The sequence below is a fragment of the Perognathus longimembris genome, chromosome 12 (assembly GCF_023159225.1).
Source record: "Perognathus longimembris pacificus isolate PPM17 chromosome 12, ASM2315922v1, whole genome shotgun sequence".
Lineage (NCBI taxonomy): Eukaryota > Metazoa > Chordata > Mammalia > Rodentia > Heteromyidae > Perognathus > Perognathus longimembris.
In genome coordinates this window covers 371,523-395,419 of record NC_063172.1, presented here as the reverse complement: position 1 = coordinate 395,419, position 23,897 = coordinate 371,523, and the positions used below count along the sequence as shown (strand labels likewise).

The 23,897-nt window shown below is 59.6% G+C and overlaps 2 protein-coding genes across 4 annotated transcripts; one reads left to right on the top strand and one right to left on the bottom strand.

Moving 5' to 3' along the window:
• Positions 1–585: 585 nt before the first annotated feature.
• Adck5 (aarF domain containing kinase 5) lies at positions 586–12,376 on the top strand. 2 transcript variants are annotated; one of them, XM_048358480.1, is made up of 15 exons: positions 647–695; positions 5,145–5,248; positions 6,130–6,279; positions 9,924–9,999; positions 10,106–10,306; positions 10,384–10,524; positions 10,602–10,715; positions 10,800–10,931; positions 11,008–11,091; positions 11,162–11,243; positions 11,310–11,388; positions 11,551–11,642; positions 11,715–11,967; positions 12,040–12,156; positions 12,240–12,376. In XM_048358480.1, exons 1-15 carry the CDS (start codon positions 684–686, stop codon positions 12,343–12,345), a joined length of 1,743 nt encoding a protein of 580 aa, XP_048214437.1. In that variant the 5' UTR covers positions 647–683; the 3' UTR covers positions 12,346–12,376. The 2 variants fall into 2 exon arrangements, with proteins under 2 accessions (XP_048214436.1, XP_048214437.1); XM_048358479.1 differs by lacking the exon at positions 6,130–6,279 and having other exon boundaries at positions 586–695.
• Positions 12,377–12,475: 99 nt separating this feature from the next.
• Positions 12,476–23,139, bottom strand: Cpsf1 (cleavage and polyadenylation specific factor 1). Of its 2 annotated transcripts, XM_048358478.1 has the most exons (38): positions 23,104–23,139; positions 22,710–22,905; positions 20,792–20,819; positions 20,557–20,690; positions 20,388–20,468; positions 20,130–20,281; positions 19,908–20,054; positions 19,637–19,776; positions 19,451–19,561; positions 19,281–19,374; positions 19,091–19,178; positions 18,901–19,023; positions 18,772–18,823; positions 18,599–18,693; positions 18,459–18,533; positions 18,289–18,369; positions 18,127–18,216; positions 17,921–18,031; positions 17,699–17,840; positions 17,443–17,621; positions 16,801–16,937; positions 16,559–16,733; positions 16,266–16,472; positions 16,086–16,175; positions 15,850–15,993; positions 15,613–15,765; positions 14,895–15,011; positions 14,705–14,795; positions 14,540–14,624; positions 14,322–14,463; positions 14,081–14,233; positions 13,818–13,994; positions 13,671–13,737; positions 13,338–13,385; positions 13,106–13,261; positions 12,899–13,028; positions 12,690–12,828; positions 12,476–12,611 (listed from the first exon to the last, which is right to left on the bottom strand). In XM_048358478.1, the coding sequence occupies exons 2-38, from the start codon at positions 22,851–22,853 to the stop codon at positions 12,564–12,566; spliced, it is 4,326 nt and encodes a 1,441-aa protein (XP_048214435.1). In that variant the 5' UTR covers positions 22,854–22,905; positions 23,104–23,139; the 3' UTR covers positions 12,476–12,563. The 2 variants fall into 2 exon arrangements, with proteins under 2 accessions (XP_048214435.1, XP_048214434.1); XM_048358477.1 differs by lacking the exon at positions 23,104–23,139 and having other exon boundaries at positions 22,710–22,952.
• Positions 23,140–23,897: the final 758 nt, after the last annotated feature.

Here is a 23,897-nt window from a genome sequence, read left to right as displayed (position 1 = left end):
GCTCCCCACCGTCTGGTTTTGGTCCACTTGCATCCTGTCACCTGCTACACAGCTGAGTGGCCTGGTCCCCAGAACTCAACCCTTCCCTTCCTACCTTGGGGTTAGTGCACCTGAATCACCTCTGTCCCTGGACCACAGCTCCCAGAGACCCTCGATAGCCCGGGTGCGTCAGGTGTCCACCGGGACCCTTCCTAGCAGGGATCAGAGCCAGGGGAGGTGGTCCTGCGAAGGACACGGGCGCCCTGCGATGCGGGGCTGAGGCCTGCGCACCGCCCGGGGCGCTGCACGTCCCGCGCGGCATGGCTGGCGGAATCTGCCGGGTGGATGCCGAAAGGAGTAGCCTGGGGTGCGAGCCGAGATGGTGCGCAGTCCTGGGAGCACCGGCTGACGCGGAGCCCCCGGAGCCCTGACAGGGGAGGAGGCCTCACCGGGGCCGGCCCAGCACGCGCCAGGCCGGGCGGGCTGCGGCTCCCGCTCCCCGCCGCCGCGGCCGCGGAGTGCGAGGCGAGGCCGCCGGGCGCCGCCAGGGGGCGCTGGGGCTCGGGTCCCGGAGATCCGCCCAGGCCCCGCCCCGCCCGAGGCCGGGCGCGCGCGTCCGGCGCGCATGCGCCCCGCGCGCCCCGCCCGCAGGGCCTGCTGGGCGCCGGGACGCCTGCTGCGGAGCGGAGGAGCGCGGCGGGGACATGTGGCGGCCGGTGAGGACCCCCGCGCCTCGGACCCCGCTCCCTACCCTGACCCGCGCGTCCCCTCCGCGCACGCCCGCCCTAGGCTCACGCCCCACCCGCCCGGGCGCCCCTCCCGGCGTCCCGCCTCGGCGCCCCCGGGCCCGCGACAGCACCCGCACCCCAAACCCCCGCGTCCCGCGGACCCCGCCGGGGGCCGAGCGCCCCGAGCCCGGCGGGCGGCGACGCCCGCCCTCCTCGCGGCGGGGCGGACGCCCCCTCGGCCCGCCCGCCCCCCGCTCCCGGGCTCCCCGCCCGAGCTCCCGGCCCTCGGACGCCCCCGCCTCGCCTGGCCTTGACGGCCGCGCCGTCCCTGCAAGCCCGTGTTTTCCCGGCCGGCCTGGCCTTGTAGGGCTGGAGACTGATAGGCGAGGACTTCGTGCCCCGGCCGCGAGCGCTCTCCGGGCCCACGGGAAGGAGGAGCACTGTTAGTGAGTCAGGCCGGGACCTCGGGGGGCCCGTGGCTTCGGCGCTTCCCACCGCGGAGCTTCCTTACATATCCAGGCCGCTCAGCCTTCCGTTCATTCCCCGGCACCAGGTCTGGCCCAGATGCCCAGTCCATCACTTCCTCACTTGGGGCATGGTCCTGTGCGTTTCCTCTCCTGAGGAGGTGTTATTAGGCTGCTGGGTCTGGTCACCCACTTACCTTTTTTCTGTTTCAAGCTTTATCCTGAGTCTCAGCAGTGGCTTCTTCCTGCTCCAGGCCAGCTTCCCTCCTGCCTTTCATCCTTCTCTAATTGGCTGTGTCTAATCCACAGGGTGTTAGAAAACAATGGCTCAGCTTGTGCCACCAACTCAAGCACATATGCCCATAGTTCTGCCCGACATCACACACTTTGATTTGTGAACTTTGTGGACCTAAGTGGAGAGTTCCTACTCAGAAGACATATTTTTGCTGCTTTATAGGTTGCTCTCAGTCACCTTTTTCCCTCCCTCTTTCCCTCTCTCCTTTCCTTCCAAAATCGTTAGGAAGTGGAGTGTGTGACTCAAGTGGTAAAACACCAGCTAAGCGAAGAGTGCCAGGTCTTGAGTCCAAAAAATCTTTATTGGTGCTGGTGGCTGACGCTTATAATCCTAACTACACAGGAGGCTGAAATCTGAGGATTGTGGTTCAAATCCAGCCTGGGCAGGAAAGTCCATGAGACTCTTATCCATCCACACCCCCCCACACCCGGGGTGGGGGGGAAGCTGTAAGTGGAGCTGTGGCTTAAGTGGTAGGGCGCTAGCCATGAGCACAACCTCAGGCCTAAGCCCTGACTGAGTTCAAGGACCAGCTTCCCCAGGAAAACTCTGACAGCAGCGGTCACTAGGGGCTGGGCGAACACCCAGCCAGTTAAGTTTTGTTTTTGTTTTGAGACAGGGTCTTGCTTCGTAGCCCAGGCTAGTCTTGAGCTCAAAGTACTCCTGCTCAGGCTTCACGTGCTGGGATGGTAGCACCACTCCTGGCTCGTGATTTCATTCAAAAGTAAGTAGAGCTGGGTGCCATGGCTCACTCAGATGGCTATGATCTAAGGATTTGAAGCCAGTGTGAAGCCAGCCTGGGCAGGAAAGTCCCTGAGGCTCCTATCTCCAGTTAACCACCAAAAACTGCAAGTGGAGCTATAGCTCAAGTGATAGAGTGCAAGTCTTGAGCAGAAAAAGCTAACCGGACAGGACCCAGGCCCTGAGTTCAAGTTCCAGTACCAGAACACACCTATTTATAGCCATTTCCCTGCCCTTTTCACTTTATTTTATTTTTTTGCCAGTCCTGGGGCGTGGACTCAGGGCCTGAGGATGGTCCCTGGCTTCTTTTCAGCACTCTACCACTTGAGCCACAGCGCCACTTCTGGCTTTTTCTATATGTGGTGCTGAGGAATGGAACCCAGGGCTTCACACATGCAAGGCAAGCACTCCACCGCTAAGCCACATTCCCAGCCCCACTTTATATTTTGAGATGTTCAGATACTTAGGGATATAGAAAGAGTTACAAAGCACCTAGCCTAGCCCAGCACCACTGGCTTTCCAAAGAGGCTGGGTTGCAGATTGGAGAGTGCTGTTTTTCAGGATCACTGAGGATGTCTGTGGTACCTCGAGCACAGTTGGTGATTGGTGGCTGGGGCGGCCTTGTTCACTGGCATGCGGTCTTGCTGAGGGAGAGCAGGGAGAGAGGAATCCTGAGGCCGTTGGAGCGGGCAGCAGGGATACACTGGTGTGCAGACCTATCCTGCCGTGGATCTACTTGGCTCTGACCCCCTTGACTGGACACTTGTCCTTACGTCCTTGGGATGACCTTCTAGCATGTGCCTGCTGCCCAAGTGGGACCGACTCCCCTCACTTCCTCCCTGCCGGTAAACTTTGGGGCCTGTGAAACATCTGGCCTAGCTCCGCCTTGCTTGCCTGAGCTTTTCTTTTAGAGTGAACATCCTACTCCTGAGCACAGTTTAGCTTTCCAGCCCTGTGGGCCTCGGGAAGGCGTGTCCCCACATAATCCCATCCACCACCCAGATCCGAGCTCCTCTCGTCATGTGCCGTCCTGTCCACGTGCTGCTCCCAGAAGGCAGTGCATGCCACAGGCAGTGTGGCCTTGAGAAGAACAGGGCAGGGGTCCTGGGCTGAGGCTCATTCAGGTCACAGTGGACACCAGCTCCCTGTGCACCGTTACTAGCCTGCACCCCGAGCAGCTCCGCTGGTCCCAGTGGCCTTCTGCTTGTGCGCTGGCAGTGGACGCAGTCAGGGCCAGGAGGGTCACAGGTGACGGCACCCAGGAGCCCCATCGGCCTGGGACTGCTCTGCTCTTCTCACCTCTGGTGTTCTTGCACATTGGCCTGCTGCACGGGGCTGCGTGCAGGGCTGGGCACAGGGTTCAGCCAGCCTCTGTCCTCCTTGGATGATAGGTCATGGGCCTCAGTCTTTGTGTTGTTTGATGCCCTTGCCTTGTCTATCTGTTGGACTATATCCCTTGTCCAGAAAGAGATTAAGAATCAGCTACATATTTGCTACATATTTGATGCGGCACACCTGTATCGCTGGGTGAAATGATTGCAGTATTTTTCCCTATTACTGTTAAATTAATTTACAGTTGAACTTCCCCCCCCCCCCCCAGTCCTGGGGCTTGATCTGTCTGTGGGCACTGTCCCTGGAATTTCTTTTGCTCAAGGCTAGCTCTCTACTCCTTGAGCCATAGCGCCACTTGAAGGTTTTTTTGGTAGTTTATTGAAGTTAAGTCTCACGGACGTCACTACCTGGGCTGGCTTTGAATAGTGATCCTCAGAACTCGGCTTCCTGAGTAGCCAGGATGACAGATGTGGGCCACTCATACCCAGCTCACAATTCAAATAAGAGCAGGAGCCTTGTGCAGTGACATCCACATCTGTTGTCCCAGCTACTTGGAAAACTAAGGTGGGAAGATGACTGCAGCCCCAGAGTTTGAGACCAGCCTGAGCAACAAAGTGAGAAACCCTCCTCTCAAAAAACATCAGAAACAAAACTGGAGAGCAAGGTTGCCATGGAGTGTCTGAGGCCCTTGCTAGCTCCACGTCCTGTGTGCCAGGGCTGTGTGTATCGTCCACCCTGCTTCCCCCACCCTCCTCCAGGTGGGGCTCCTCAGGGTGCCACCTCTGGGGTCTTAGTGGATTATATGCCGTGTACTTTTTTTCTTTTTTTCTTTTATTTTTGTGCTGGTCCTGAAACTTGAACTCGGGGCCTAGGTACCATCCCTGAGCATTTTTGCTCAAGGTTAGCTCTCTAGTACTTGAGCCACAGCTCCACTTCTGGCTTTTTGGTGTTCAGTTGGAGATGAGAGTCTCATGGACTTAACTGCCTGGGCTGGCTTTGAACTACAGTCCTCAGCTCTCAGTCTCCTGAGTAGCTAGGATTACAGGCTTGAGCCAGCTCCTGTACTCTTTGATTTTAGAACAGTGACTCTTCTCCTGTTTGGGCCTCCCCCTTAGAGTTGGGCTCCCCTTTTGGGTGGCTAGGCTGAGCATAGCTGATGCTTCCTTTGACGATGCACCTGCTTACTTGTGGCCACCGGTGTCAGCGGTCTCAGCAGCAGGAAATGGTAAAGGAACAGTCACGGTGCCAATAAAAGAGAGATAGTCAGTCTGGACAGACAAGCCAGCAACAGTGAGAGGACATTCAGAGATGGGATGTGCTCAGTGACAAGTCCATAGGTCTCTCCTGTCTGGGTATCCTGCCCCTAGCCTTGCTCCCAGGTGGTGAGTTCCAGTGGGGGCTGTCTCTTATTCCGTGGCCCAAGGTGGAGCTTCACTTACAGGCAGGAGCCCTGGGCATGCAGTTGATGCTGACACACTCGGTGGGGAGTTCGGGGCAGCATAGGCTGCTTGAGCTTGGGTACGCGCCTGTGCAGATGCTGGACAGAGACCGAGGCCGGAGTGAATGCACCTGTCCCTGCTGAGCTTGAACTGTCTACTCCCTTCAAAGGTGCGACTGTGCCGCTTCCACTCGGCTCTGCTGCAGAGCAGGCAGAAGCCCTGGCCATGCCCCGCCGCGTTCTTCAGGAGAAGCCTCAGGGCCCCCCCTGCAAGGTAACATGTCCCCCCAGACACAGACAGGCAGGTGACCCTCTGTGCTGCGTGAGGGTGGGAGGACGGGCTGCACAGGGTGCTGCTCGAGGCCAAGCTGGGTGTCAGGGAAGGACCTACACGTCCGGGACCAGCGGGCCTGGAAGCATCTCCAGCTGGGCAAAGGGCCATCCAGAGCACGGGGAGAAGGGTCCAGGGAAGGCCTCAGCAGCCAGCAGGTGGGGGGCCTGAGCCAAGCCCTCCGCTGTGCCTCCAAGATAGGACACTCAGGGTAGACACCCAACAGCTGCACTGCCATGGACAGGCGCTGGCACCGCAGGAGCCTTTCGGATCAGCCTCCACTGTGCCGAGCAAATAGGGTGACGCTAGGGGCACAGAAAGAGGGGATTGCGGCGGGCCTCGCCAGGCCAAGGAGCAGCTCCCGGGAGGCCGGTGGGTCTGTCTAAGCTCTGTGGGCTCTGTGGACAGAGGTGGTGGCCCCAGCTGCCCCAGTCCAGGCACTTGCCCTGTTGAGCAGTGAGCTCCGCTCTCCTCTTTGTTCCCAACTCTCCCTTGCTCGGTCTGTGCCAACCTCAGTGTGTCCCTGGCGGTACCTAGGACTTAGGGTTTAGTCATCCAGACTGAGGGGACAGCGGCTGGGCTCTGAGCAGCGCAGCTAGGCCGTGTCTGGAGTGTGGTCCTCTCCTGGGACAGCCCAACCCAGCCCAGGGGCCCTTCTCACCAGTGCCTTCCCTGGGCTCCACAAGCCCAGGAAGACCTGCCCCTTGACCTGCCTGGCATCCGTGCCGCTGTGCGATGCAGGGGGTGGGGTAAGGGAGCTGATGGCTGTGTGCCCAGCCTTGTGGAGGGTCAGACTCCCAGCTCCTGTCTGTATCTCCCCTCAGGGCCTCAAGACCCACGCCCCTCTGGCGGAGGGTCTTCCCTGCTACCATGGTGGGAGTGCCTCTGCTCTTTGGGGTCTACTATTTCACGGCAGAGGCACGGGAGAAGAGGAGGCTGCGGCTTGCAGTAGACGGCATCGGGCGCTTTGGCAGGTACTTTGGGCTGACAGCCCCTGTGGTAGGTGGGTGGCTTGGCTTCTCCCTCATTTGATCTTGGAGGGCTTCAGGGTTCCATTGAGACTGCGGCCACCGTCCCGGTGTCCTGTGCTGTTCAGGGCTGCGCGCGCGCGCACGTGTGTGTGTGTGTGTGTGTGTGTGCTGCTCAGGGCCGCGCGCACGTGTGTGTGCTGCTCAGGGCACGTGCGTGCATGTGTGCACGCTGCCCTGGGCCCTGTGAACTGTGGTTGAGGGGCCCTCTGAAGGGCCCCCCATGCACTCAGCAGACCTTTCCCCGTGTCAGCTTTGGCCTTAGGGGTGGTGGCCTCTGCCCCTCCCTTCTTACCCGAGGAAAGCTGGCATCTCAGACAGGCTGGGAGTAGTGGAGCAGGGGCCCCTTTCTGACATGGTGCCAAGGGCCTGTCACTCTCCCTCTCCTGATGCAGAACTTGTGGCATTCTCATAGTCACCAAGCACAGCCTTCTGGGCATCAGCTCTTGGCAACTGAGAACGCAGTTCGCGTGTGGATGGGTGGAGGTTGGGGAAGACAGATAAATGGACAAACAAGATAAAAAGAAAAGACCAGGTGCTCAGGCCTGTAATCCCACCTACTCAGGAGGCCGAGATCTGAGGGTCAGTTCAAAGCCAGCCCTGACAAGAAAGTCCGTGAGACTTATTTCCATTTAACCACCAGAAAACTGGAAATGGAGCTGTGGCCCAAGTGGTAGAGCACTAGCCTTGAGCTGAAGAGCTCAGGGACAGCACCCAGGCCCAGAGTTCAAGCCCCACGACTGACAAAAGAGTAAAAACAACTGATCCTGGGCATAGTGATGCAGGTCTGTAATCTCAGCACTTGGGAGGATGTGGTACGAGGATCATAAGTTCTAGGCCAGCCTGGGCTAGAGTGAAACATGGTCTCAAAAACCAAAACAAACCCTAACCCATTACAACTGTCTTGCATATAGGCCCATTCCTTTAGTGAAAAGATCAATCCCGGGTTGCCAGTGTCATTCAGTGATGGCGTCTCTCTGGTGTTCTCTGGTCTAGAGGAGCCCCTTCTGTATCTCCTTGGCTTTTGTGACTGCCCAAGATTGACAGGCTCAAGGTTAGATGCATAATTCTTCAGGCCATGTTTGGTCAGGACTTCTGATATCATGTACACATTACATTTGGGGCCCCTGGGGCCACTTTTGCTTCAGACCAGCTGAAACGAGGTGGATACAATCTTAGGGTCTTCCTCAGTTATATGTGTGCACGCGCGTGCGCATGCCTGTCTGCATGCACATGTGCACACGTGCTGATCCTGGACTTGAGCTCAGGGCCTAAGTGCAGTCTGAAGTTTTTAATTTTCTGGTCCTGGGGCTTGAACTCTGGGCCTGGGTGCTGTCCCTGAGCTCTTCAGCTTGAGCCACAGCGCCATTTTGTTTTCTGGTAGATCATTGAAGATAAGAGTGTCACAGACTTTTCTGCCCAGGCTGGCTTTGACCCTCTATCCTCAGATCTCAGCCTCCTGAGTAGCTGGGGTGACAGATGTGAATCACTGGACCTTCCTCAGTTTTTGGTATTTTCTTTTCTGCTACTACGGATGACTCCAGGACCTTGCACAGGCTGGTCCAGTGATCTGTTCCACTGCCCCTTACTTTTGGTAGTTCTGTAGGAATCCCCAAGGCTGAGAGAAGAGGAAGAAAGACCCAGGTGAGCCCCTCATCCGGAGCTTGAGTGGTCCTTGGGGGTCTCTACCCTCCTGCCACCCGGAAACCCACCGGAGACTGCTTCTTTGCTTAAAGCTGACACTTGGCCACTTGAGCCATGCTTCAGCTTCTGGCTTTTTGCTGGTTCGTTGGAGATGAGAGTCTTGTGGACCTTTCAGTCTAGGCTGGCTTTGAACCCTGGTCCTCAGATTTTAGCCTCCTATGAAGTCAGGATTAAAGGTATGAGCCACCAGTATCAGACAGGTCCAGGTTTGTTTGTTGTTGCTGTTGGTTGTGGGACTTGAACTCAGCCTGGGCACTGTTGCTGAGCTTTTATGTTCAAGGCTAACACTCTACCACTTTGAGCCCCAATGCCATTTCTGGTTTTCATGGACTTTCCTGCCCCAGCTGGGCTTGAACTATGATTCTCAGATCTCAGCCTCCTGAGTAGCTAGGGTTTCAGTTGTGAGCCACTGGTGCCCAGCCAGGGTTTTAATAAGTCATTAGCCACCATTCCTCTCTCTCCACCCACAGCCCTGGAACGCTGGTCAACAGCTGGTCTTTTTGGTTACAAATCTCTTGCTGGCATAAGCTGTGAAGGCCAATCATTGAAGAACAGACATGCCTCTCAGGAGACTGCAGGCTTTAGAGGCAGTCAGTCCCCAGAAATCAGAAAATAGGCCTGGCCTCCAGGCAGAGTTACTCTAAAAAACTCCAGACTAGTGGCAAACTGTGCTCCTTGGACCAACTGCCAGGATGGTTGCTGCCCTTGTTGTATATATAAAACTTTTTCAGTGAGTGGGAATATGGCCTAGTGATAAAGTGCTTGCCTCGTATACATGAAGCCCTGGGTTCAATTCCTCAGCACCACATATACAGAAAAAGCCAGAAATGGCGCTGTGGCTCAAGTGGCAGAGTGCTAGCCTTGAGCAAAAAGAAGCTTTAAAAAAAAACAAAAAACAAAAAAACTTGCTCAGTATGCACAGTACCTACAGAGACAGAGCAACTGACTTGACCCCAAGCCCACAGGCTAAGAGCCTGGAGCAGCCGCTGACTGGAAGGCTTTACCTGCCAAAGCTTCCACTTGGGTTTGTCTGAGACAAGTCAACACAAGCACTGCAGTTGTGTCCAGAAGTTTAAAAAGCAACCCGTGCTCTTATGTGCCCAGCCAGATGCCATGTGTGTCGGGCGTCCCCCCGAGTCCTCGTCACCTGTCAGTGTCCAGCCAGGCGCTGGGATGACGCTGATGCACACCTCACTGATGGTTGTCAAATGGTGTTTTTCCTGATTTAGTCATCCCTTTAGCATGTCTTGTTTGGCACTTGATTATAAGAAAGTTTTCTCCCATTTAGAAGCTATTAGCTTATTCATACCAATTTACATTTTAGTCAGTGTTACCTATGAGCACCACTTTTTCTCTTGGTGGCAGGGCTTGAATTCAGGGCCCAGGCACTGTCCCTGAGCTCTTTTGCTCAAAGCTAGCATCAACCACTTTGAGCCACAGCGCCATTTCTAGTTTTCTGGTGGTTAATTGGAGATGAGAAGCTCACGGATTTTCCTGCCTGGGCTGGCTTTGAACCGTATCCTCAGCTCTCAGCCTTGTGAGTAGCCAGGATCACAGGTGTGAGCCACCAGCGCCAGGCAGTATCGGTTTTGTTGGGAAGTCTGTCCCAGATTTGGCTTGCCAGAGGCTAGAGTCATGTCATCCTGGCTTGTGTCACCTCCCCCCCTCCCCACCCTGGAGTTTGAACCTAACAAATGCTCTCCCACTCTTACCTGTCACACACACACACACACACAAAGGAATCCTCTGGGTGCTCCAAGGATCCCAGTGGATGGACCTCAGCCTAGTCTCGTCTTAGACCTGGTGGTTAGCTCGACCTTGATAGAGCCCAGGGCAGAGGAACCCCTAGAACTGGCCTGCTGGAGCCAAGACCTCTCTGCCCACAGGTCCCTGTGGATTGGCCTGAACATCTCCCTGGACTACTGGTGGTGCACAAATGTCACCCTGCGAGGGGTAGAAGAGGTTTGTCCCCGAGTCCTGGGTGTGCGGGCCAGGCTGGAGGTTGTGGGTGCTCTAGGGCCCACGGAGTGGCCATCTGTCCCAACCTCCCCTCCATGCCTGTGGTCAGAACAGCCCGGGGTACGTGGAGGTGATGTCTGCGTGTCACCAGCGGGCAGCAGATGCCCTGGTGGCGGGGGCCATCAGCAACGGGGGCCTGTATGTGAAGCTGGGGCAGGGGCTGTGCTCCTTCAACCACCTGCTGCCACCCGAGTACATCCAGACGCTGCGGGTCCTGGAGGACAAGGCCCTCACCAGGGACCTCGGGGAGGTGAGCCCCACAACAGGCTGGGAGGGGCAGAGGGCTGCCCCAGGGCCCGATGCCACTCCAAGTACACTTCTCTCTAGGTGGACCAGCTGTTCCTTGAAGACTTCCATGCCCTGCCCAGTGAGCTCTTCCAGGAGTTTGACTACCAGCCCATCGCTGCTGCAAGCCTGGCCCAAGTGCACCGCGCCAAGCTGCACAGTGGAGCCCCAGTGGCTGTGAAGGTACCGGGCTGCCTGGCCCTGGGGGGCTCTGGGCCTCCCTGGCCGACTGAGTCAGGTGGCACCTTCGCCTGCTGCAGGTGCAGTATGCTGATCTTCGAGATCGCTTTGAGGGCGATGTGCACACACTGGAGCTCCTCCTACAGCTCGTGGGCCTCATGCACCCCAGCTTCGGCTTTGGCTGGGTCTTGCAGGTAGTCCTGGGGAACTACAGCCTGCGGGCAGCCAGTGGTGGGACGCCAGACCGGGAGCTGGCCTCTGATCATATATGTTCCTAGGACCTGAAGGGCACCCTGGCCCAGGAACTGGACTTTGAGAACGAGGGCCGGAATGCTGAGCGCTGTGCGCAGGAGCTGAAGCACTTCCGATACGTTGTGGTCCCTCGTGTGCACTGGGAAAAATCCAGCAAGGTGGGCCTGGTTGGCCCCTTTCTGGTGGGAGGTGGCTGCATGGGCCTTCTGAACTCGGCCTCTTCCTCTCTCCCAGCGCGTGCTGACGGCTGACTTCTGTGAAGGCTGCAAGGTCAACGACGTGGAGGCCATCAAAAGCCAAGGGCTGGCCATGCAGGACGTGAGTGCTGGCAAGGGCAGGGTGGGGGCGGCATTCGGCCTGTCCATCACACATCCCACGTTCTCTCCAGGTAGCCAAGAAGCTGATCCAGGCTTTTGCAGAGCAGATATTCTACACCGGTTTCATCCACTCTGACCCCCACCCTGGCAACGGTAGGGACGTCCTCAGGGGCGGGGTTTTGATAGTAGGGAATGAACACTGACATGCAGTATCCCTAGTTCTGGTGCGGAAAGGTCCGGATGGAAAGGCAGAGCTGGTGTTGCTAGACCATGGACTCTACCAGTTCCTGGATAAGAAGTAAGGCAGGACAGGCACCAGCAAGCAGGATTGTCCAGGGCCCTCTCCCCTGGGGTCTTCTCCCCAAGCTCCCCTCCCCGGGCCCCTCTCCCAGGTGCCCACTCCCCGGGCTCCTTCTCCCTGGGATCCTCTCCTTTGGGGTTCACAGCTGAACTCTCACAGGGACCGGTCAGCCCTGTGCCAGCTGTGGCGAGCCATCATCTTGAGAGACGATGCTGCAATGAAGACGCACTCGGCTGCCCTCGGGGTACAAGGTGAGGTCAGAGCTGTGCTGAGGGGGGGCAGGCACAGCTGGCTGCGAAGCCCTGACCACTCATCTTCTGCAGACTACTTGCTGTTCTCCGAGGTGCTCATGCAGCGGCCAGTGCGTCTGGGTCAGCTGTGGGGCTCCCACTTGCTGAGCCGTGAGGAGACGGCCTACATGCAGGACATGGCCCGGGACCATTTTGAGAATATCATGGTGGTGCTTAAAGAGCTGCCCCGGCCCATGCTGCTTGTGTTGCGGAACATCAACACTGTGCGCTCCATCATCACAGTGCTGGGCAACCCCGTTGACCGCTACTTCCTCATGGCCAAGAGGTTGGTGGCCCGAGGGGGCCCCCAGGGGGACGCCACAGGCAGGCCGTGTGCTGATGGGTGTGTCTCGTGCAGTGCCATCCGGGGCTGGAGCCGCCTGGTGGCCACAGCGTACCAGGGCATCTACGGCAGCAGCCTCCTGCGCCACACCAAGGTCTTCTGGGAGCTGCTCAAGTTCGAAGTGGCCCTGAGGTAAGGGGGTGCACGGGCGGACGGACCGGATGCCCGCACACGCACCCTGCCAGCCTATGACGCCTGCCCCCCGCCCCCCACAGGCTGGAGACCTTGGCCATGCGTCTCACTGCCCTCATGGTTCGGCTTCTGGTCTACTTAGGCCTTGTGCCCCAGAACAAGGAACTCTACCAGTATCTGGAGACCTAGGCTTGGGGCCAGCAAGACTTCTGGTTTCAACAGATGGTGCTGGCCCTGGCCAGCAGTATGGACACATCTTGGGGGCCTGGGATGGGGGACGCTCTGTGGGGCTCTGACAACACAATGACCACACACTTGCCTCAAAGAAATTGTTCTTGGTTTGTTTTGTACAAAAAGGGGGGTGGGGTGGGAGTCAGTGTACATGGGCCAGGGCAGCTTCAGAGGGGCTAGAAGTGGGCAGTGACTCGGTCCGTCTCCAGCAAGTCATCGAGTATCTGTGGGGTGAGGGAAGATGAGGGCACGAGGAAAGGGACAGGCAGAGGGACGGGCTGGGGCGGGCAGCGAGTACTCACAATGTCCGGGGTGGTGCCGATCTTCTTGGCCAGCTCACCACGCTCCATGGTGCTGAGGTAGAGGTAGCGGTTGAGCAGCTCCCCGTCAAGCACGTTGCGCACAGCATTCTGCAGGACTCGCCGGTCCACGTGCAGCATCCTGACCGGGTGGACACAAGGGGGTCAGGACACGTCCAGGGCGGGTGGGGCCAGGGAGGGAGGGTGCTCACCGGAAGGCGCGGGGGTTGAGGCCGGCATGGTGGGGCAGCATGGTGGTCAGTGCGTTCTGTAGCATGAGCAGCCGCCGATAGGTCTTCTCCTGCATGGGCAGCAGCAGCCCAATGCCACCGTCCAGGGTCGCTGGGGGCAGGGTGGGGGAGCTCAGCCGCCTGCCCCTGGGCATGCCCGCTCCCCAAGACCCCCTGGGCAACACTCACCAAACCAGGTGATGTGTTTGTTTTCCCACACAACAGATTTCTTGCTGGGCCCCTCAGCAGCCCCTCGGCATGGGGTCCTCCAGAACGTGTTCACGTGGGCTCCCACATGGAAGTCTGCCCGGCGCAGCAGGCGCATGCCCCCAAAACTCTCCTTGGCTAGGCAGAAGGACTCATGTCACCGCTGCCCCTGCACCTGCAGGCACCCTGGCACAGGTGGGCTGGGGCCACTCACCTTCCGGCAGGTACATGTACACCATGAGGTTGCGATCTCGGTCAGAAACTGAGGAGCAGAAAGCTAGAATCAACCCCAGCCACCTCCAAGGCACTGTGCCTATACTGGGGCTTGAACTCAGGTCTCAGGTCCTTGCCTTCTTGCTTGGCTCTTTTGCTCACGGCTGACAATACAGTACTTGAGCCACTTCTTTCTTTTTTCTGATTAATTGGAGGTAAGAATCTCCTGGATTTGTCTGCCTGGGCTAGCTCAATGCTCAAATCGCATGAGGCCTTCTGAGTAGCTAGAATAACAGGTATGAGCCACCTGCACATGGAAAGGCATCGCTCTTACCAAGGAATCCCAGCTGGGCATTGTCCACCATGAAGTCCACACTATACACCTCCAGGGGCTTGGCATCCTGGGGGAGGGGTGGGGGGGTGTCAGGGTAGGCCTTGGGCTGGTGCCCTCCTCCCCCAGCGGCCAGCCTCCCGCCAGTACTCGGGACACCAGGCTCAGCGTCTTGCTCTCTTCCTGGTAGCGTAGCAGTGAGATGCTCTTCATGACATCAGCTGCCAGGATGAAGTTCTTAACACTGATCATCTGGTGGATGTACAGCTGAGTGTCGATGAAGGCCATGCCTGTCAGCTCACTGGCCCGTAGGCTCCACAGGAAGATCTGGGGGCGGGCGCGGGGTACAGCATGAGTAAAGAACAACACTGCGGACAGGGCAGACGCACAGCTGGGGCAGGGAGATGGCACACCTTCTGCCCGATGGCTGACACCAAGTGGCCGTTGCAGTGGCACAAGGCCGTCACTGGCCCCTTCTGTTCCTTCTCATACAGCACCTTAAACTTGTTCTTGGTCAGAGGCTGGCCAGGCTCAGGCACCACCTCAATCACATCCATGATCAAGATCTGTCAGAGTGAGGGGATGAGCAGGGATGGCAGAGGGCCAGTCAGGGGCCACCTGCACGCCCACCCTCCACACCTCTAGGGCTCTCACCCGCCCACGGCACGTGACCTCCTCGCCCTGCATGAGGCAAGTCCCAGCTGCCACGTAGCCCTTGAGGCCAGACACAGTCTCCTCGCTGCGCAGTGACACGGTCTTCATGCAGGTGACATGCTCCCACTCCTCCAGCTCGATTCTGCATGGGGAAGGGCGGCATCAGCGAGCCGCCCTCTGCTGTGTGGCAGGGGAGAGGTGCCGCGGGCCCGCCTCACCTGGCATTGGGGATGGCCTCCCAGCTGACCGGGGAGATGAGCTGGATGGAGAATGCCTCCTGCTGGGGGTGGACGTACCTGTCGTCTGCAGGGACCGGCAAACTGGGTCACAGCTGAGCCCAGTGCGGCCCGAGCCCTGCCCCACTCCCGGGGCTGCACACACACCTCGCTCAATGGCCTCAAACTCCTTCTCCTCGCCAGTCATGCGAGGGATGCGGGTACATGGAGTGTTGGTGCTGGTGGCTACTGCATACACCTGGGGGGGGAGGAGGAGGTTACAAACCAGATGCCAGGCCTGGAAGACATTGCGGGGGGGGGGGGGGGGTTGGATGACACCGATAGCAGGCTTACAGACCTTGGACTCCACGTGGTAAGCCACGTAGTGGGCTGTACAGCGCAGTGGGATCTTCCGGACCGGCCACGGGGCGTCATAGGACAAGTAGGCAGGCAGAACACTGATCCTCAGCTCACCCTGGGGTGGGGTGCAGCGGGTGGCTATTGGGGGGTGACCCAGACCACCCACCAGTGCTGGGGCTGCCATGTCTGGTAGTGGTTCTGCAGGGCCCACATTTTTGATGGCCAGTGAGCTGTCCATTTTCAGGGTCATCTTGGGTTGGGGGGCTCTAGCACAAGGCCAAGGGGACCCTGAGGGCCTGGTCGTGCCGAGGATTCTACAAGAGGGAGCTGGGCTGCTCTCCAGACACTCACCATGTCACTGTCAGCAACCCCAAGTGACCCAACTGGTCACTGCTACCATCTGAACAGCACAGAGAGGAACGAAGCACAGAGGCGTGTCTCTCCCAGGCGGTCAGAAGCAGACGCCAGCTTAGCCTGGCTCTGGAGAAAGGGCTGAGGCTATGCTAGGGGCAAAGCCTTAGGGGTGACCCCCAACAGCAGCAGCAAGTAGCCTCACTGGCTAGTCCTCTGGCCATACGAGTTCACACTATTCTTGCGCCCTGGGTGCATCACTACCCAGCCCACCGGCTCCCAGGTATCAAAGGCTTCCTTTCTGGGGCCCCAGATCTGGTCTTAACATCAGTGGTCTTGGAAGGAAGCAAGCCAGGCCTTCCTACCTGTCTGTTGAAATACAGGAAGCCACGGGGGCAATTGACATTGTGAAATGGAGCAAAAGAGTCAATGGGGCCGTCGATGCCCATTGGGTGCAACCGTAGAGCACCCCGGCCAGTGACCAGAAGCCAGTGAGGTGAAGGGCCACAGATGAACACCTGGAGACAGGCACTATGAGCACACACACTCGTGGGCGAGGCCACCCTCCTCTACCCTGGGCCCCTGTGAAGCCGCCTGCCTACCCCTGAATAGCCATAAATATCCTCAAAGTAGCGGAAACGAGCCACTCTGCCCCGGACTCCAGGACCCTCCTCAGTGCCGCCACCTTCTGCCTTCTTCTTGGATGGCTTTGGCTTCTTCTCACGGAAGTTAATGTTGTGGGGGACCTGGTAGACGCTACAGTGAACATCTGGTCCTCTGGGCCCCTGTTCACCTGGCCCTCCCCTCCCTACACCCAGGAGGCTCCAGCCACTGGCACCTTCTTGAAGCGGACTTTGAGGTTGCCCTGACCCAGCTGAGAGTCGTGGGGGAAGGCCTCGTAGATGAGCAGCTCCTGGTCCACATGCACCTGGGGAGGCAACCAGAGCAGGGCAGGTGTTAGCGCAGCCGTGGCGGGGCCCGGCAGGCAGGCAGGCAGCAGCCAGACGCCCGCACTCACCAGCAAGTAGGGCCTGCTCTGGCGGCTCCCCAGCGCCACCAGCAGCACCTCCTTGACCAGGGGCAGCTCTCCCTGACGGGTGGCCTCCTCCTTACGGGCCTCGCCCTGGGTGGTGGGCTGTCCAAAGGAACTGTCCACGAGGACCCGCTGCCCCACAGGGAAGTTCTTTACCAGAAACACCAGCCGCCAGTCAGGGAGCTGGTAGATCTGCGGAGGGACAATGGTTAGCAGCAGTGGGGCAGAAGCCACCACCCCGCCGGGCCATAGGGGCTACCATGCTCAGGCACACCCACCTCCATGGTGCCATTCTCTCGCACCAGCAGACACCAGTGTGTGGGCTCTGCCCGAAAGGGCACAGGGTCACGGTCAGCAGGGGGCTGGCTGCTCCTGCGGGTCTCTTCCTTGCAGGGGCTAAAGAGGGAGCTGGAGTCCCCATAGAGCATCTCCTCCTCGTCATCCACTGTGGGACTGCAGAACAGACATCTCATAGGACGGCACGGAGATCCAGACCCCTCACACCCTGGCCACCATGTACCTGGTCTCCGCGCCCAGGCCATCGGCCTCTGAGCCACTGCGGCCCCCCAGCTCGTCCCGCGTCCCGCCCAGGCGGCTCTCCGTGGTGAGCATGCCGCTGACATCCCGGTACAAGCAGAGCGCGATGACCTTGGACTGCTGCAGAAGGGAGGGGCTTCAGATGAAAGAGGGGGGGAGGCAGATGGGGGGAGGGAGGGGGCAGGCAGATGGAGGGAGGGTTCAGATGGGGGGGTACAGATGAGGGGAGGGAGGGTTCAGATGCGGGGGGTGGCAGATGAGGGGAGGGGGGCAGATGAGGGGAGGGAGGGTTCAGATGCGGGGGGGGTACAGATGAGGGGAGGGAGGGTTCAGATGCGGGGGGGACACATGGGGGAAGGAGGTTTCAGATGTGGCGGGGGCAGGCAGATGGGGGAGGGTTCAGATGAGGGGAGGGAGGGTTCAGATGCAGATGAGGGGAGGGAGGGTCCAGATGCAGGGGGAGGCACATGGGGGCAGGGGCAGATGAGGGGAGGGAGGGTTCAGATGTGGGGGGGGCAGATGAGGGGAGGGAGGGTTCAGATGAGGGGAGGGTTCAGATGGGGGAGGGAGGGTTCAGATGCAGCGGCGGCAGGCAGATGGGGGGCATCAGACATGAGACGCCTACATGGTGCAGTGGGGGCTTGTGCAGGGCAAGGCGATGGTGGCGGCCACTGTAAGAATCATTCTTGAGTAGGAACATGGTGACATGGCCCTCGGCGCTCATGATGACCACGTAGGGGTCAGCCACTGCACACTGTACGATCGGGGCACCCAGGTCCACCGGGATGAAGTGTAGCTGGTTCACTGTGAGCATGGAGTGGTGAGCATGGGGTAGCACAGGGTGCACCTCCCACAGCCCACTGACCGGACCCAGCGCCTACCTCCCTCCAGCAAACGGATGCCCAGAGGGGACACTTGGACAATGTAGCGATTGTCCCCAATGTTTCCAGCAAAGACGGTGGGGCCCTGCGTGGCAAAGCCACTGGTGTCCAGCTCCATGATCTCCTGGCCTGTCTGCAGGATCTATGGAGACAGTGGTGAGCAGCCCCTCCCCTCGGCAACCCCAAGCCCAGCCCTGCCCTGCCCATGGCCCTGCCCTTTACCATGGTTGAGTCTTCCCGGCTCAAAATGAGGAAACCGTGCCTTCGCCCGTCGTCCTCTGCTTCAGGGGCACTGGGCCCCTGCTCTGCACCCTCTGCCTTGGACGTTTCCTCCTGGGAGGGGAAGAGGGCAGGAAGGAGACACAGTGGGCAGAGGCGCACGTGGCTGCGCCTCTCTGGACCCTGCTGCCCATACATGTCGAGCTTACCTCCTCCTTACGCACAGGGGCTATGACAGTCCACATGTCATAGCAACCAGGGAGCTCAAAGGTCGTCACTACCTGGGGTCGGATGCTCTTCTGGAATAAAGATAGGGTCGGGGTCAGCCCAGCCAGGTCCTAATAGCAAGTCCCTACCCTTCCTCGACGCACCTGCAGCACAGACAGGGCGCCATTCTTCCCATAGCCGGAGCAAACCACAATCTCCAAGTCTGGCTCAGGACTGTTCTGAAACTGCAGAGAGGCAAGGACACAGTTTCCCCTGACACCCCTCATCCCCCAGCCGGCCCACTCACCCTCCAGTCCCCCGTCCCCCCCAGCACCTCTTCTGATAGGAAAGCAGGCTCGCCCACAGCAGCGTTGGCACAGGGTCCAATGTTGAGCATGCTGTCACACACCTAGGGGGACAGCAGGGGTCAAGGGAAACCAGCGGAGGGGGGACCACTGCTGTCCCCAGTCTCACCTCAAAGGAGTAGGTTGCCAGCTGTGTGCCAGACTGGGCCTCACTGCCATACACTTCAATCTCGTCCACCTCGTCCTGCGGCACAGACTTGCTTCCTGCAACACAGAGAGCTGAGCCCCCGCACCAAGCCCTGGGCTCAGGCCTCAGCCGGCCCAGCACACCCTGGCCCTCACCTGACCAGCCCGCAGCGGAGTCTACTCGCTTCTTCTTGGAGGGAGGCTCTTCCTGTGGGGTGAGAGCAGAGTGAGCGGCCTTGCGAGGCCGCCTCGTACCAGGAGGCGGCACCGCCTGTGGGCACCCACCTTGTCAGCGGCTTCCCGGACAGCACTGGCTGGGGGCTCCTGCAGCTTCTCTGTGTACTTGAGGAGGAGGGAGTTCCCCAGGCGGGAGCCAAGGAAGAGGTATCCCGGCTCCATGGTGACCATCTGCAGGAGAGGTGAGGTGAGGGCAGTGCCACACCAGGCCTGGAGCCATTCCCCGCTCTCTACTCACACTGCTGGTGAGGACACTAGCGGCTGCCTTGTCGAAGTGGAATGCTCGGACACTGCGCATGCCATCGGTGATGAGGGTCAGCACATAGCTGCGGGTAAGGTGTGAGTGGGGTGGTAAGTAGGGCAGGGGCACGGCAGGGCTTAGGGGACAGAGGAGATGGGGCGAGAAGGCTCTTGGGCTGGGTGCTCACATCTCTCCGCCCTTGAGGGAAATGACCATCTTGTCATAGGAGATGAAGGCCGCCTGGGCACAGTCCAGGGTGATCCGCACGCCCTCCTGGGTGCCTGTGGGGCAGGGGGTCATACGACTGAAGGCCCCACTGTGGGCACAAGCCACCCTCCCCCGGGCGCGCCCACTCACGTAGCGGGAAGGCAGTGGTGCCTGTGGTGAGGCTGTTCAGAGACACGCCGTATGGGGGGACACTCTGATTCAGATACAACAGAGAGTTGACCGCGAAGATCACCACCCCACCTGCAGGAAGACGTGGCTGGGAGGCAGGCCCGGCTCCACCTCCCCCACGACCACACTGCACCACTGGGCCCTCACCTATGGGTTTGGGCACAGCCAGGGCCTGGGTGCAGTCAAAAGGCAGGCTGGTGAGAGACCAGATGACGGGGTGGACCTTCTGCGTGATGTTCAGTGAGATAGCCACGATGGAGCATGTGTCCTGCCTTACAGCCACTCGCCTAGAGCAGCAGGTGCGGTCAGCCGGGGACCATCACAGGACCCCAGGTGAAGTGGCACAGGTCCTCCCATCTCCACACCCTGTCCAGGACCCCAAGGAAAAGAGCAAGGAGTGCTTTGGGCCCCACCTCACCCGGGCCAAGTCTGGTTAGGCTCAAACAGGATGAGCAAGGTGGGCTCATAGTAGCCATGGAGGAACTGCAGGTCCACAATGTTGAGCAGCTTCTCATCTAGGGCCCTCACGTCAATGATGTAGCTGGGCAGGAAGCTGGACCTCTGCCTGGGGGCCGGGGGTGTCTGTCAGCAGGGGAGGGGAATGCAGGGCTCCCCCTTGCGGCCCAGGCCCGGCACTCACCCCTCGCCCACGAGTCCCTCGTGCTCCTCAGCGAGGCTCTCCCTGCGGAAGGGCAGCACCACCAACCGCGTGCCATAGATGAGCATGGCTGCACAGCGCCCATCAGGGTCGACCCGCACACGAGGCGTGTGCACATTCTGCACAAACCCGTCCTGGGGACAGAGGGGAGGTCAGCAGAGCTACGCGACAGGAGACACGGGAGCAACGCTGGGGGAGCAAACAGCTCCGTGACCTCCCAGAAGTACTGGGACTGCCTACCCGAAGCTCAGGCTCCTCAAAGTAGTGCAGGGACAGGGTCTTTAGGTCGTGGGTGCCCGGATCGTACTCCACAACTGACAGCTGGGGAGGAAGGTCAGAAGTGGGGTTCTGCTCAGCAGTGCCTCTACCCCCCGCCACTGTGTCCACGCCTCACCAGCCCACCACTTACCTTGGCATCCTTGAAGCTGAGGAGCAGCGCATCACGCTTGGCGCCGGCAAGCTGCACACTGGCCATGGACATGACGTTGCCAAAGAAGGAAAAGGAGGCCACCAGCTCCAGCTTCTCCCGGTGAGTCTTCCCCTCTGGGCAAGGCACCAGCGGGTCAGGCTCTGACCCACTGAACTCTGAACTCTGGCGACCCTTTAACCCCGGTGCAAGCCGGGGCAGCGCTCCCTCCACTCACCTGTGCTCCCATCATTCTTGGTCAAAACCTGGAGCAAAGACAGAGAGGACAGTGAGGACCAATCCTGGGGGCCCTTGGGATGGATGGAACACCAGGAAGCCCTGCTCAATCTTCCTGCAGTGCCAGTGTGCAAGCTGGATACTGCTGTAAACAACTGTGCATACCTCTGTGTGCCCAGAAACTCACTCGCCTCAGCTGGGCCTGGCCACAAGGCTGCTCTGCAGCACACCCCAAACCTGCCCAGCTATGCACCTACACATCTGTACCACAGCTCAAGCAACACAGCACAAGCCGCAAAAAATATACTCCAGCCAAAGCTGAGGTGCTAGAGCTACCGTCAGCCAAGATTGTTAGAAAGGAGTCCATGCTGGATGCACCACTATAATCCCAGCACTTGGAAGGCTGAGTTAGGAGCATCCTGAGTTACAGGCCAGCCTAGACTACATAGTGAGACCTGTCTAAACAAAACCAAAAGGGAGGCCCTGACTGGGCGTCCCCCAGAATGAAGCTGCCCTCGCATTAGGCTCACAGAACAGATTTAAGACAGCCACAACTGCGGGCAGAACTCCCTCCAAATAAATACAGGCTGGGGCTGCTTTGAACAACAGACTGAGTCAGGCACTAGTGGCTCATACTTATAATCCTTCCTACTCAGGAGGCTGAGATGCAAGAATCATTGTTCAAAGCCAGCAGGAGCAAGAAAGACCCTGAGACTCTTATCACCAAAGAACCATCAAGAAAACCAGAAGCAGCGATGTGGCTCAAAGTCATAGAGTGCTACCCTTGAGCAAAAGGAAGCCCAGGGACAGTGCCCAGGCCTTGAGTTCAAGCCTCAGGACTGGCACCAAAAAAAAAAGGGGGGGGGGGAGAAAAAAAAAAAAAGAGCACTAGGATTATAGGCATGAGCCATCAGCACCTGGTTAAGCCAAGACTTTTCAATGTTATATCCAGTTACAAAACTCCTACTAAAGTATTTCATCCTTTTCTATTCTGTAAAGTAATACACTTATTTCATGCACAAGCAAATATGTGCTGTGGCAAGTGCCCCGGAGGGACCATCACCTCTAGTGTGCCCCTCTGACTGCTCTCAGCCTCTCCTCAAAATCCTCTCTGGGGGCTGGCAGGGTGGTTCAAATGGTATAGCACCTGCCTCTATGAAACCTAAGTCCTGAATTCAAACACCAATATTGCCAAAGGGAAAAACAAAATTTCCCACAGCTTTTCCCATCGTTGGGGAGAACAAATCTGACCTCAGCGTACCCTCTGCTTCCCAACTTTTCCTCTACACATGACCATATTGTACATACTTACACACAGGCGCTCTGGCCTAGGCCCAAGTAGTTTATCTGCCAGGAACACCTCGTCTCCCTTCCCTTCCACTCCTCATTCCGCTAAGTGTACCATCTCCTTGGAGAACAGCTAAGCAGCTGCTTAGTGCAAGTCCTCCTGAACCAATTCATTTCCTGTTGACGCCCAAGGCACCCCTGTATACCATCCACTGATGGGATTGTCCCACTTCGTCCTGTCAGTGGTCTGACCTTGTCCTTTAGCTAGGAATGTTCTTCCCTCGACAAACCCTTGCCCTGCTGTGATCTTACAGTTACCACCTCACCTCACCTCCTCGGCTCCCTCTCTCATTCACGCCCTCAGTGGCGCTGTGGCGGCCACCTGTGGAGCGCAGGGTCCCCTCCCCAAGGCCAACAGGTCTGGTTCTCTTTCGGGGGGCTACTACCCAGCACCCGGCTGACGCTCGCAACCACCGCTTGAAAACAATGGAGTCCGCAGAAAGCGTGAAGGGGCGGCGTTCCCGCCAACTCGGGGCTAGGACGCACGGCCAGGCGGTGAAGCGCGGGCTCCGGAAGCCGGAGACCGAGGAGAGGGCCCGTTCCCGCGGCGGGAGCCCGGCCGCGCTGCCTACCTCGGCGTCCCGGTTCAGGCGGTACACGTAGAGCTGCGAGGTGCCGGCCACCACCAGGTTGCGCTCGCTGTTGTTGAAGAAGTTGCAGTACATGGCGAACTCCAGCCCGGTGGGCGGGTGCGCCTGCTTGTACACCGCGTACATCGCGCCGCCACGACCACCGCGCGCGCGTGCGGGCCTCACCGGGACCGGGACGCGGCGGACTCGGCCCGGCCGGGCACCGCAGCCGCGTCGCAGAGTTCCGGCCGCCTGCGCCTGCGCCTGCGCCAACCGCCTGTGGCGGCCGACGCCGGGGGCCGGGACGCGGCGGACTCGGTCCGGCCGGGCACCGCAGCCGCGTCGCAGAGTTCCGGCCGCCTGCGCCTGCGCCAACCACCTGTGGCGGCCGACGCCGGGGGCCGGGACGCGGCGGACTCGGCCCGGCCGGGCACCGCAGCCGCGTCGCAGAGTTCCGGCCGCCTGCGCCTGCGCAAACCGCCTGATGAGGCCGACGCCGGGGGCCGGGACGCCACGGACTCGGCCGGGCCGGGCACAGAAGCCGAGACAATGGAGCCCGATTCCAATCTCTTGCGCACGTGCAAACCGCCAGATGCGGCCGAAACCGGGGCTTGGGTGTGCAACGGATTTAATCTGGAGGAACACCGATACCAAGACACCGGGTTCTAGGTTCCGGCCTCTTGCGCCTGCGCAAATGCCTCAACGCGGCTGACGGGAGAGTGGGAGCGCGGCGGACCCGGCCGGGCTGGGGACCGAAGCCGAGCGGCGGAGTTCCGGCCTCCTGCGCCTACGTAGCCGGCCCCGTGCAGCCGCGACCCGGGCCTTGGGCCACGGCGGACTCGCCGGCGGCTCGCGGAGACCGAGCTGCCCGGCCGCCCGGCCCCTAGCTGTCCGGCGAGGCGTCGCGGTGGCCCCTCCCCGGCCAGGGCCCTTCGCGCCCGCGTGGGACTCCCAGGAAGTCAGCGCGGAAGGCAGAGCCGCTCCCCGCCCACCGGAGTGCACGGAAGCGCGTGTGTCACAGCCAGACCTGCGCGCACAGGCCCGCTGGCCAGTGCAGGAAAAGCCCCGGCGGGGCCGGGCGCGGGGCGCAGGCCGGAGCCCTCGCCACCCAGGCAGAGGATCCCCCGCGAGAGTCATCTCCAGTCAATCGCGCAGGAAGCGGACCTGGCGCTGCGGCTCAGGTGATAGGGC